A 13,108-nucleotide genomic window follows, 5' to 3' on the forward strand; every position below is an offset into this window, starting at 1 on the left:
AGTCATCCCCTCTCTACTACTCTTACACTTGGATAACTAGCTCACTATTTGTCCCATTCACTCACAGAGGGAAAGCGGAGGGCTGGGATGGGGTGGTGGTGAGGGTGTCCGTTGAGGGCGGTAGTCCCTGTCCCAGTGTTCAGGGTCGGCGTGGGAGGGATCAGGGTTGACCCGTTGAGGCTGACCGCTATCTCCAGGGGGTCCTGGAGACCAGAGGAGCTGAGATAGCCGTCTGTCTCACAGTCAGCTGTTACAACAAACACATGAGACATGAGCCATGAGCATGTGACTGACCAGGCAGGGCCTCTTTCACTGACGTGACGCACACACACGCTGGGTTGTTTGGATGACCCAACTGCTGGGTTGCAGGCATTGGGTCACTTAGTTGGATTGTTCTCCTTTAAAATAGAAAGGTTGGGTTGTTGATGCTGGGTAAAAAGCTGAGGGATGGGGCTGGAGAAATGTAACCACTCTCAAATTCATAGACAGAGCTATGGATGAAAGGACTGACGATCCAGTGTTCGTTTACATTTACTTTGTTTACAAACATTGTAGTAAAACAAGCTTATATTTTGGGTTCTGATGGGGTATGATAGTTGAACTAAGCTCATGAGGCATTTATAAGTTATATTCTTCAAGAATCAATGGGTGCATATCATTATTTAATAAGTCCTAAATGGATCTAGCAACTGCTGATTGCCCTTTAAGGTTGAACACTGACACTTTTGTAGCGTTAATGAGGCTTACATAAGTTCCTCAAGAGCCTATGCATATCCCAGTGTTGGGATAGTTACCACTTTGTTACAATATATACATAATAATGTATAATGATTTTACACTGAACAAAAATATAAACGCAACATGTAAAAGTGTTGGTCCCATGTTTCTTGAGCTGAAATAAAAGATCCCAGACATTTTCCAAATGCACAAAAAGCTTATTTCTCAAAAATGTTGTGCACAAATTTGTTTACATCCCTGTTAGTGAGCATTTCTCCTTTGCCAAGATAATCCATCCACCTGACAGGTGTGGCATATCAAGAAGCTGATTAAACAGCATGATCATTACACAGGTGCACCTTGTGCTGGCGACAATAAAAGGCCACTCTAAAATGTGCAGTTTTGTCACACAACACAATGCCACAGATGTCTCAAGTTTTGAGGGAGCGTGCAATTGGCATGCTGACTGCAGGAATGTCCACCAGAACTGTTGCCAGATAATTGAATGTTAATTTCTCCACCATAAGCCACCTCCAACGTCGTTTTACAGAATTTGGCAGTACGTCCAACCAGCCTCACAACCGCAGACCACGTGTAACCACACCAGCCCAGGACCTCTACATCCGGCTTCTTCACCTGAAGGATAGTCTGAGACCAGCCATCCGGACAGCTGATGAAACTGTGGGTTTGCACAACCGAATAATTTCTGCACAAACTGCGTGCTCGTCATCCTCGACAGGGTCTTGACCTGACTGCAGTTTGGCGTCGTAAGTGACTTCAGTGGGCAAATGCTCACCTTAGATGGCGACTGGCACGCTGGAGAAGTGTGCTCTTTACGGACGAATCCCGGTTTCAACTGTACTGGGCAGATGGCAGACAGCATGTATGGCGTCATGTGGGCGAGTGGTTTGCTGAAGTCAACGTTGTGAACAGAGTGCCCCATGGTGGCGGTGGGGTTATGGTATGGGCAGGCATAAGCTACGGACAACGAACACAATTGCATTTTATCAATGGCAATTTGAATGCACAGAGATACCGTGACGAGATCCTTAGGCCCATTGTCTTGCCATTCATCCGCCGCCATCACCTCATGTTTCAGCATAATAATGCATGGCCCCATGTCGCAAGGATCTGTACACAATTCCTGGTAGATGGAATGTCCCAGTTCTTCCATGGCCTGCATACTCACCAGACATGTCACCCATTGAGCATGTTTGGGACGCTCTGGATCGACGTGTACGACAGCGTGTTCCAGTTCCCGCCAATATCAAGCAACTGCGCATAGTCATTGAAGAGGAGTGGGACAACATTCCACAGGCCACAACCCAACCAACAGCCTGATCAACTCTATGCGGAGGAGATGTGTCGCGTTGCATGAGGCAAATGGTGGTCACACAAGGTACTGTCTGGTTTTCTGATCCATGCCCCTACCTTTTTTTAAGGAATCTGTTACCAACAGATGCATGTCATGTGAAATCCATAGATTAGGGCCTAATGAATTAATTTCAATTGACTGATTTCTTTATATGAACTGTAACTCAGTACAATCTTTGAAATTGCATGTTGTGTTAAAATTTTTGTTCAGTGTACAAATGTAACATGATTAACAGGAATTACACTTACTCTCACGGCTGGCCAAAAATAACTACATGAAAGCTACGCCACTTATGGGCCACGCCTCCTGAAAATAACTTATGGATTACATTAAAAAGACCCAGCTGCTGGGTCAACCCAGAATGAAAGTGAATAAAAACCCAACTGATGATTAAATTAACCCATGTTTGGCTAATTCCAACAACCCAACATGTTGGGTTATTCTAGCAACCCAACTGGCTGAGTCAAAATAACCCAGCGTGTGTTCTGTCCAATATTTACCCAGTGCTGGTTTACCAAATAACCCAAATTGGGTTGTTTTTAACCCAGCATTTTTTATTAGTGTGCACACACACACGGAGAGGACTCAGAGGATTCACTATTGATTAACACCATGGTGAGTACACAATGACAAATGTGGAAGAACACAGCTCCAATATCGAAACTAGATTAACATGAATTATTTGGGACCTACAGTCAAAGAGAGTTTTAATAGTCTTCCTGCTGGTCACTAGAAAACATTTGAGGACAATCACATGAACACACGCACGCACGCACGCACGCACACACACACACACACACACACACTCAACTGGAGAGGTAAGACCATCTAGGACTTAATGATTAAGATATCCTCAGGCTCATATTTCATTCTCTCAGGGCCTAGTCAGGGCCATTCAGCACAACAACAGTTATGAAATCAACAAATACTGCCAAATACTGCCATAATGGACATTGCTTTTATAACCTCAGAGAGCTATTGAAATGCCACACCCGGTCTCAAGGTTGAAAATAGACCTTGTTGACCAGTGAGACTGTGACATGTGATATAGTCTAATTCTGCATCCCAAATGGCACTCTATTACATTTTAATCATTTTTACATTTCAGTAATTTTAGCAGACGCTCTTATCCATTCCCTATATAGTGCGCTACTATGGGCCCTGGTCAAAAGTAGTGCACTATATAGGGAATACAGTGCCATTCGGGACGCAAACACAGCCTAAATCAGCTGAAGGTTAAGTTAAGTGTTCTCACAGTTGGCCGAGGAGCAGCTGGTGTGGTGGACCTGGAAGTGCTGGTGCTGGTCTGCCTCTGGTTCCTCTGGTTCAGGGATGAAGCTGGCATTGATGCCCAAGTTGATGCTCAGAGAGCTGTTGACGGGGGACATGGTGTGGGTCAGAGGGTTCGGGCGGGGGTGACCCTGGCTTTGGGCCAGGGTGGGGGGCGGGGTGGGGACGAGGATGGGGCTCTGAGGAGTCTCCAATGTTGATGGAGACCTGTTGATTTTCGGGGAGGGAGGCTGCGGTGCAGGCTCAGGCTCCTCCTCAATGGCCTCCTTCTTCTTCTCTGTGAGGCGGCGCAGTTTCTCCCGCTGGCGCTTGATGGCGTTGACACGGTACCGGATGGCCTTGGCCACCAGTTTGAAGTCGGCCTCGCACACGAAGCCCAGCACCACCTGGGAGACAGACAAGGAAGGGACATAGCAGAGTCAGGGCACAATACTGGGACAAACAGGGAACATTTCACGGCCCATTTGCTACAGCATGAAAATAATCCTGCAGCAACAGGAAATGTGAATTATTATGTGGATTATGTTATGTTGATACATTTTTTGTAAGGGAAAATCAAGTCTGAAATTTCAAAGCCTTTTAAAACCTTGAATACACTACACGTTTTAAATTTCGTGCAGGAAAGTTCTCCTGCAACAGGGTTATAAAATTAAGATCCTACATCTGTACATCATGAAATGAAAAGACGTCAAGCTCATCACGACTGTGTATGCCTTGTCTGAGCCAATGGGTGGTCAGTAGCCTAGCGGTTAAGAGCGCTGGGCCAGTAACTGAAAGGTCGCTGGTTTGAAAACCTGACCGACTAGGTGAAAAATCTGTTGATGTGCCCTTGAGCAAGGCACGAGTGTCTGTGTGTTTTTGCTCAACCCTTGTACTTGATTGACTCAAATGTAAATGTAGAAAGGCTCATAGGGAAGGAGCCTACCTCCTGTTTCTGTAGCATGAGACAGCTTGGTGTACTTAAGTACACATATATGCTATCTTAATTTGACCAGTTTCTCACAGCAGGAAAATAATCCTGCAGCAACAGGACATGTGGATTATAATAAATTTAAATTTTTGTAGGGGTTGATGTCTGACAATTTAAAGGGAAAATTACAAACTTTAGAAGTCTTTTTAAAGCTTGAATACACTACATGTTTGCATTTCCGGCTGCGCAGAAAAATTATCTGCGACAACAGTGATCAAATAAAAAAATAGTAGACCTGTACACCCCCTGGACAGAACGCTAGTCTTGTAATTTTCTGTGTAGATAATCAATATGTATTGAGCAGATGCTGTCTATGTATGTAGGGGCTGATGCGTGGTGCGGTCTTCCCAACGCATCACCGGGGGCAAACTACCTGCCCTCCAGGACACCTACAGCACCCGATGTCACAGGAAGGCCAAAAAGATAATCAAGGACAACAACCACCCGAGCCACTGCCTGTACACCCCTCTATCATCCAAAAGGCGAGGTCAGTACAGGTGCATCAAAGATGGGACCGAGAGACTGAAAAACAGCTTCTATTTCAAGGCCATCAGACTGTTAAATAGCCATCACTAAGCGGCTTCCACCCGGTTACTCAACCCTGCACTTTAGAGGCTGCTGCCCTATATACATAGACTTGAACTCAATGGCCACTTTAATCATGGAAAACTAGTCACTTTAATAATGTTTACATATTTTTGATTTACTCATCTCATATGTATATACTGTATTCTATTCTACTGTACTTTAGTCTATGCCACTCCGACATTGCTCATCCTAATATTTATATATTTCTTAATTCCATTCTTTTACTTTTAGATTTGTGTGTATTGTGTGTGTTGTTGTGAATTGTTAGATATTACCACACTGTTGGAGCTAGAAACACAAGCGTTTTGCTACACCCACAATAACGTCTGCTAAATATGTGTATGTGACCAATAACATTTGATTTGATTTTGATTTGATCTGAGGCCCTTTGATATGCTTCAAGAATCAATGTAAAAGATACAGCTGTAAATCACAGAGTAGGCCTTTAAAGGATGGTGTTACATCCAAACCTGTCCCACTCAGAACACAGTGTTCCAGTCTCAGATCGGCCAGGAGGACAAGGGTTGCGTCCCAAATGGCACCCTATTTCCTATATAGTGCACTACTTTTGACCAGGGCCCATAGGGCTCTGGTCAAAGGTAGTGCACTATATAGGGCACATGTGTCAAACTCATTCCACGGAGGGCCGAGTGTCTGCGGGATTTCGCTTCACCCGTGTACTTGATTGATGAATTAAGGTCACTAATTAGCAAGGAACTCCCCTCACCTGATTGTCTAGGTCTTAATTGAAAGGATAAAACAAAAACCCGCAGACATTCGGCCCTCCGTGGAATGAGTTTGACACCCCTGATATAGGGAATAGGGTGCCATTTGGGATGTAACGAAAGTTGGTCATTTGCCTCCCTCCTCTCTCTATACGCTCGCTCAACACCTAGTCAGATTACGCTGTTAGCACTACACATCTGATTCAAATAATCAAAGCTCGATGATGAGTTGGTTATTTGAATCAGCTGTGTAGTGCTAGGGTAAAAAACGTGCACCCGGGGGGGCCCAGGACCGACTTTGGGAAACCCTGTTCTGGATGATAATATATGGGATCTTGATGAAAAGGCAACAGGTATGGAATTGTGGCTGGTGGCCAGGCCGGGTCCTTCTCATTAAAAGTGACCTCTGCTAAAGGGGCTGGAGGACACAAGTGCTACGTCCCAAATGGCACCCTAGTGTGTGGGCCCTGGTCAAAAGTTGTGCACTATACAGGGAATAGGGTGCCATTTGGGACACAACCAAGGAGAAGCTGTTTCGTAATGCATCCCGTCCGAGAGACAGCCATTACATTATTAAAGCCCTGACCTCTGCTATCTTCCTGAGCCACGCTCTCCTCTCACATTTCTACCGCTGATGATTAAACGCTGACCTGTGCCCTTAACACACTACGCTGTCTGCAGCCTAAGCATATGTCAGTGTATGTCCATGATTGTAATCAAATCATAAACTATGTTGCTGGTTGGGGTCTGTTGCAAATAGGATATCTATATCATCTGAATCTATACAGGATATTCCTTCTTCAACTCATCCTGTACTCATTAACACCACTGCATGGTTTGCTATCTATACATACAGTGTCTGGATATGTAAGAGTCACTTTTTTGTTTGTCTCTAAAAATAAGAATGGATGTGTTTTCACCTGGTACAACACCGACACTCCAACAATATGTAAGCTGATTCTACTATCTACTTGCATAATAGCTATAGTATTACACTTAGCTGTTTCCACCGGTCCTTAGCTTGTGAGAGCCACAACTGGAAACTCTTCTTTTAATCATTAATGTAGGGGAAGTAAAGGTAAAAGAGGACATGATGTTAGGTAACTGCAAAGATCAAGTGTTGTGGGAAGATACCCAGCCTACAGTGGTAGGCCATATTGCTTTCCCACATGGCCTATTACTGAAACAGTTATCACCTCATGAGTGGTACCAAAGGGAGTGGATACAGTATACCAATATCATGGCTTTCTTACTGTTTTCAATGCTCTGCTGAGAGCTCTGCTCTGAGTAAGATTTACAGTGCATGTATTACATGCAATATGGTAAATAAACTTGCAACTTGAAACGTGAGCTGCTCACCATCTCCTGCGCCACCTCCTCTGGCACGTCCTTGTAGAGTTCGAACAGGAACTCGATGGCGTTGTTGTCCTTGTACTTCCCGTGGAGTTTCTTGGTGTAGTCCATGCGGAGCCACAGCTTCAGGCCTGACTTCACCATGTCGTCCTCCTCAGCCAACTCAACATGGACGCCATTGTTCTCCTGGAAGAACATGTGCTCCAGCAGATCCTGAATGGTGTACCTGAGGTAAAGGAATAATATAACTATTCAATTCCTTTTAATTTGACACATTAATTGTACACCAAAGGATTTGATATATAGTTTTCTTAGCAGAACGACTGGAATTTCATTTCACCATTTGTGTAATATCTCATGTTTTATGTAATGTAAGGATATTATGAGAAGCCCAATAGCCCAATACCTTTCATCTTTGTCCATCCGGATACATCCTTCGATGATCTCTTTGAGCTCTGGGACCTTGACTTTGTAAAAACTGTCTGGTTTCATCCCCTGCGAGGAGAAGCAATCTGGTTAGCATTGGTTATTTACCTGCTTGGTTTAAAATGGAAGGTAACCTATGGTAACCTAGGGGACATAGGAGTAACATAGGGGAATGTATAGATTGCACATACTGTGACCCTTTCTCAGATGTTGCCTGACAGAAACATGTCAGACATTCCTCCCTCATGAGTGAACCCACAACAGTGAATGGGGGGGACATGGAAATGGAAATGGAAAAGACCAAAGAGTCTATTTTCTGTTCGTGTTAGTGTTGTCCTTTTAAAGGGCAGTGTGGCTACAAAAAGAATGTAGACCTCTGTCTCTCATCACCCACCCCGGTGCAGCGCAGCGAGCAGTGAATTATGGGTCTGCAACTGTTTCAATCTACCTGAGACAACACTGATAAGAGATTGGAGCAAATCCCCTCGTGTTTTAAACAGCCAAGGTTAACATCACAGCTGTCCTAATGTTACCCCATGTTTATTCTAACATTAAAATAAAACCGTTGGGTAAATAAAGGTTGTCTGGTTTGGTTGGTTAGCTGGTATACATTGTTGTAATTGTGCAACAATGTTGACTTGTTATGTTTGCCTTCTGAGTTTGTGATTTGCCAAGGGGCAGACACAGGCCTGTGTTTTCCTTGATAGCCTATTTATACTGAGACAGAAGATTGAGCTGTGAAACTATGGATGGCAGGAATGGACTGTATCTAAGAGTGTGATATTCTCATTTCACGCCTGGATGAGATGATACTGTTCCCTGAAGTAGGAACAAGTCAATGGGTTCTCTTTGTAAATGCATCAGATACTGTATTATCTGGAAACATACACAGCGTGACAGTATGTTACATAACGTCAATGCTCTGAATATCACTATTATCTGGAGATAATTGTGATTGTAAAGGACCCTTTTCTCTACATCGCTTCAACTCTTCCAAACACTTGATAACAAGAAAGGACCACAAAGGACACTGACCTTCAATTGGCCTCTACTATAATTACAATATCCCTATGGCTTATCAATTTAACAAAGGAACAGACAGTATACAAGCAAGCAAACCAATTGAGTATTCTCTTTTGATCTGACTCTGTTCTAATGCACTGCATACTTGCACAGTGGTCATAATGTCTCTGCTTGTGAATCTAACAGTTTATTATGTTAAAACATGACATTATATTTAAAACGTGTTCAGACTAGCAGCGGTAATCTGCCAGGTAAAGGCCCCAGACTCCCCTGAGTAGGTCCTTTTAGTTGTTTATGGAACATTGACATTATGGATGTCGAGTGGCGACCGATCAGAGATGCCTACAGTAACCTGCACTTATGACCCATACACACTCTCTCAGACTGGATCTCTGGCATTGTCACCCTCACTCCCACTCTACAGCCTCTAAAAGGCTCTGTTTGCTCTGCTGTCTGTCTCAAGAAAGAGAGAGAGAGAGAGAGAGAGAGAGAGAGAGAAAGGCGCTGTTTGTGTAGAAGGCAGACGTCATTTTCAAAACACATCATTCTACCATCGCCTGCCCAAACCCACTGTGGCGTCACCACCCTGTATGCTCCAGCCCAAAGCCCAAGAACACAGCTCTCAATGTGGAGGTTCCTGTCATTACTGACTCCCTCTCTGAGTAGTAAACACCTCTGTCAGGGAGAAGCTTGGCCTTTCATTGAGTTACTTACTTCTGGATTACTTTAATAAGGTTTTGAGAGTAGTATGCGCCCAAATGGCACCCTATTCCCTATACAGTGCACTACCTTTGACCGGGCCCATTTAGGGAATAGGGTGTCATTTGAGACGTAGCCACAGAGTTTGCGCCAGTTCAGGGAACAGAACCCAAAACTGGAAAATAACTACATTTTTCTAGGAACAGAATCAGAACCGGGAACGAAAGTGATCTATACTATTCCGGAACAGAACCGTTATTTTAAAAGCATGGGAACCGGTTAATAATGTTATTTCACGTTCCAGGCTTTTTTTCCCAGTCCCACAAAAAAATGCTACAAAACGCCAATGCAAAGCCCTCACTCTGTCACTCAGAAACGTATTCCAGTGTTTGCCTGCCATCTTTGGCAGTCTGTGTGCGTGTAGGCTACATTTCACATTGGATTTACTAACTAAGACGTGTTTTTAATTCTGGTGTCGCTCTGCACACACAAGCCTGTTAGCTAGCTAGCTATAGGAGCCCCCATTGAAGCCGTTCCTCCGTAGGTAAGATGCCCAGCGCTTCAAGCCAAGCCTCTTCCTCCACCCTCTCTTGCTCTATCCCCACTTTATTTTGCTGGTCGGAACAGTGGAATGGAACGAAAATAATAATGGTCCTGTTCAGAAGGAAAAGATTGTAAAATAATTTAGGTTCCAACCCCTTCTTCTAATAGATCCCCGCTTCTAATAGTCTGGATCTTTGCAAAAGTAGAAGCATAGAACGAGCTCGGAATCACTGAGTTAAATATCATCTATTATGAGTCATAATTGCGGGTCAGAAGAGAGACGGCATAATGCTACAACACTACAACATGGTAATGCATATTGAGCTTATAATTAAAGGCCCAGTGCAATCAAAAACGTGATTTTCCTGTGTTTTATACATATTTCCACACTATGAGGTTGGAATAATACTGTGAAATTGTGAAAATTATGATAATGCCCTTTTAGTGTAAGAGCTGTTTGAAAAGATAGCCTGAAATTTCAGCCTGTTTTGGTGAGATGGACTTTTGGCCTGCCTGGTTAATAGACCAATAAGAAAGAGAGTTCCAAACCTCTCTGTCAATAACAGTTAGTTTTCAGTTTTCCCCTCCCCACTCAAACCACTCCCAGAGTCCTAGCAAAATTCTTGCTTGAAAAATGGCTCTTTCCTAAGAAGCTATTTTTGTTTCTTATTTTTTACCATTTTAACGGAAAACAATCATGGTAAGGTACTTAACTGTTACCCAGAAAGGATTTGATATTGAGATAAAAACGGCTGCATTGGACTTTTAACAAACATTTGGAGAGTGGAGTCTTAACATCAAGACTTCATCAAGACATCTACAAATGTAGGATCTTCATTTGATCACTATTTTGTTCCTGCAAATTGTTCTGCGCTGCAGGAAATGCAGATGAGCTTTGTGATTTACATAAATTAACTGAAAACCTACACCAACACACGGTTAAATGAACAGTATTCCACTTTTCATGTAACCTCATTTTGACCAGGTAATAGCCTAACCACCGATCAAGCAACATTATGGACTAAACGTTCAAATCCTGTTGCTGAAGGATTATTTGGCTGCGACAATACAGGCCAAATTAAGATCCTACATCTGCAGGACATCCAGAAGGTTATTTTGTCTCTTCCATTGTGCAAGGGGAGGAAAGCAAACATGTGTGTACAATTACGCTATTGAAGAACACTGCATAGAGAGAGGAGAGTCCCACTCTGTGTGGGATTATGGTCCTGTGTGGCTCAGTTGGTAGAGCATGGCGTTTGCATTTGCAACACTGGGGTTTTAAGTTTGATTCCCGCAGGGGCCACCCATACGAAAATGTGTACATGCACTACTTACTGTAAGTCGCTTTGGATAAAAGGGTCTGCCTAATTGCATATATTCCCACTTACGCTGGTGACTTTACGGTAGATCTGCGCTGCATTCTGGCACTCAGAGTAGGGGTACTCTGAGGTGGCCATCTCCAGGATACACATCCCAAAGGCATACACATCCACAGCCTCATCATACTTCTCTTCATACATCTCTGGAGCCATGAACTCTGGGGTACCTGGAGGAGAGGAGAGAGACAAGTAAATACCAGTCACAAGAACACATACACACACACACCGACAAACAGATTTACACAAACAAATCTTCTGTAGGGGACAGACATTTGACTACACAGGACATGCATCATAGGGTTGGAATCTGTGGCAGAGTGATCTAATAATGAATATATAGAAAGGGCACTCAAAGGCAATGGCCCTAAACTTGAAAAAACTAAAACTTGAAATGAATCCCTAAAACTAGATGACCCCAGTTGGGTGAACCCCATAGCGACAACAACAGACCTTAAACACTCACCAACATAGAATTACATATTGAACTAAATTAAATTATAGGATCACCAATGACACTTTTAGCGAAGGAGGCCCTTTTGAGTGTGGCCAGGCCCAGGTCTCCTATCTTGACGGAGCCGGTGGGGCCGGTGATGAAGATGTTGTCACACTTGAGGTCCCTGTGGATGATGGGAGGGGTGCGGGTGTGGAGGAAGTGGAGCCCCTTCAGGATCTGACGGCTCCAGCGCTGCAGCAGCTTCAGCTTCATCTCCTTGAACCTCTTCAGGTACCTGCAGGTAAACACAGTCTATTAGGATGCGTCATCTAAAGAGGTTCATATACTAACTGTTCTCCTTCATTACCTACAGTACAGGCCAGACCAGAGAGGACTATCAGGAACCCATCTTTGAGTTTACATGGAAAACTATTTTATCAATCCTTGTTTTATATGAAGATTCTATGATCATGATAAAAGATAGAAAATATTAAAATGCTATGAATTTCTAAGGAGGAATGTGTAGAGGAAATGTGGCAAAACAGGCACAACAGTCTCCTCTACTACAACGAGGATTGGGGCCAGGTTGGGGCAGGAAGGACAAGCTCACGTTTTGAGGGTGCCTGAAGTCATGAGCTCGGTGACCAGAAGGATGCACTTGAGGCCCTTGGAGTTGTCCTTCCAGGAGTCATAGAAGCGGACGATGTTTGGGTGCTGCAGACCCTTCAGCATCTCAACCTCCTCGCTGAACCTCTGCCGCTCCACTTTGGTCAGCTTACGCGTCTGCACGGAACAAAACATAGGTATATTCTAGAATGATTACATACACAGTCAGAATTCCATTCTATTGGCAGAGCATATTGCAGGGAACAAACACAACACACCCCATCCCTCAGGCCTGACTTTGTGACTATAGTTTATTATCAAGACTCAATACAGAATTAATAAGCTTATCAAGCTGTGTTGAAAAATATGAAAATGTGTGTGTTCTAAATGAAGAGAAAAAACAGAACCACTGACAGAGTTATTTTACCGCACTAATACGCTTTTCTGTGAAAAACCCCAAGTTGGTCGTTCATCTTGCTGAACCAGATTCCAGTGTTACAATCATATTTTTCCATAGAAACTTGAACTGTGATTTCTACACATTTTAAAAGGAGGTTTCCAAAAGCTGTGAGAAATTGAACCAAATCCAGTGTAATCACGGTGGGTAGGTGGGTGAATAAAGCCATTTTTGTGGTACACTGTTAAAATAGAAAGACTCAAAACACCATCATTGTGTACTGAAACCATGAAAAGTAGTGCACCTAAGCTGAGATCTGATGTTTTTGGAGGGTGTTTGAATGTAAACCCAATGTAATGATACACTGAATGTATTTCAAAACAGAATGGAAGTACTTTTTGGTGTTTCAGTGCATTTAAAAGACAGCAACAAAACACAAAAATAATGTTTTAGCAGTCCGTGTCTCTCATATAATCAAATGGTTTTAAATTGCAAATGGTTTATAGCATAAATATTGATTGATTATAAATAATGATTTAATTTTCAGTCAATATTTTTAAGAAAACACTGGGAATTGAATAATG

General features: G+C 43.3%; 1 protein-coding gene across 2 annotated transcripts in view; it reads right to left on the minus strand.

Moving 5' to 3' along the window:
- wnk4a (WNK lysine deficient protein kinase 4a) overlaps positions 1 to 13,108 on the minus strand; it is a 76,859-nt gene that overhangs the window by 20,547 nt on the left and 43,204 nt on the right. For both annotated transcript variants that reach the window (XM_045209789.1, XM_045209790.1), the window contains 7 exons: positions 12,132 to 12,304; positions 11,596 to 11,816; positions 11,098 to 11,255; positions 7,425 to 7,513; positions 7,025 to 7,244; positions 3,348 to 3,768; positions 66 to 247 (listed from right to left, as the gene is read on the minus strand). In XM_045209789.1, the coding sequence (XP_045065724.1) occupies positions 66 to 247; positions 3,348 to 3,768; positions 7,025 to 7,244; positions 7,425 to 7,513; positions 11,098 to 11,255; positions 11,596 to 11,816; positions 12,132 to 12,304 (1,464 nt within the window). The remainder of the gene's footprint in view (positions 1 to 65; positions 248 to 3,347; positions 3,769 to 7,024; positions 7,245 to 7,424; positions 7,514 to 11,097; positions 11,256 to 11,595; positions 11,817 to 12,131; positions 12,305 to 13,108) is intronic.

This window comes from Coregonus clupeaformis, chromosome 31 (genome assembly GCF_020615455.1).
Source record: "Coregonus clupeaformis isolate EN_2021a chromosome 31, ASM2061545v1, whole genome shotgun sequence".
NCBI classification, from domain to species: Eukaryota; Metazoa; Chordata; class Actinopteri; order Salmoniformes; family Salmonidae; genus Coregonus; species Coregonus clupeaformis.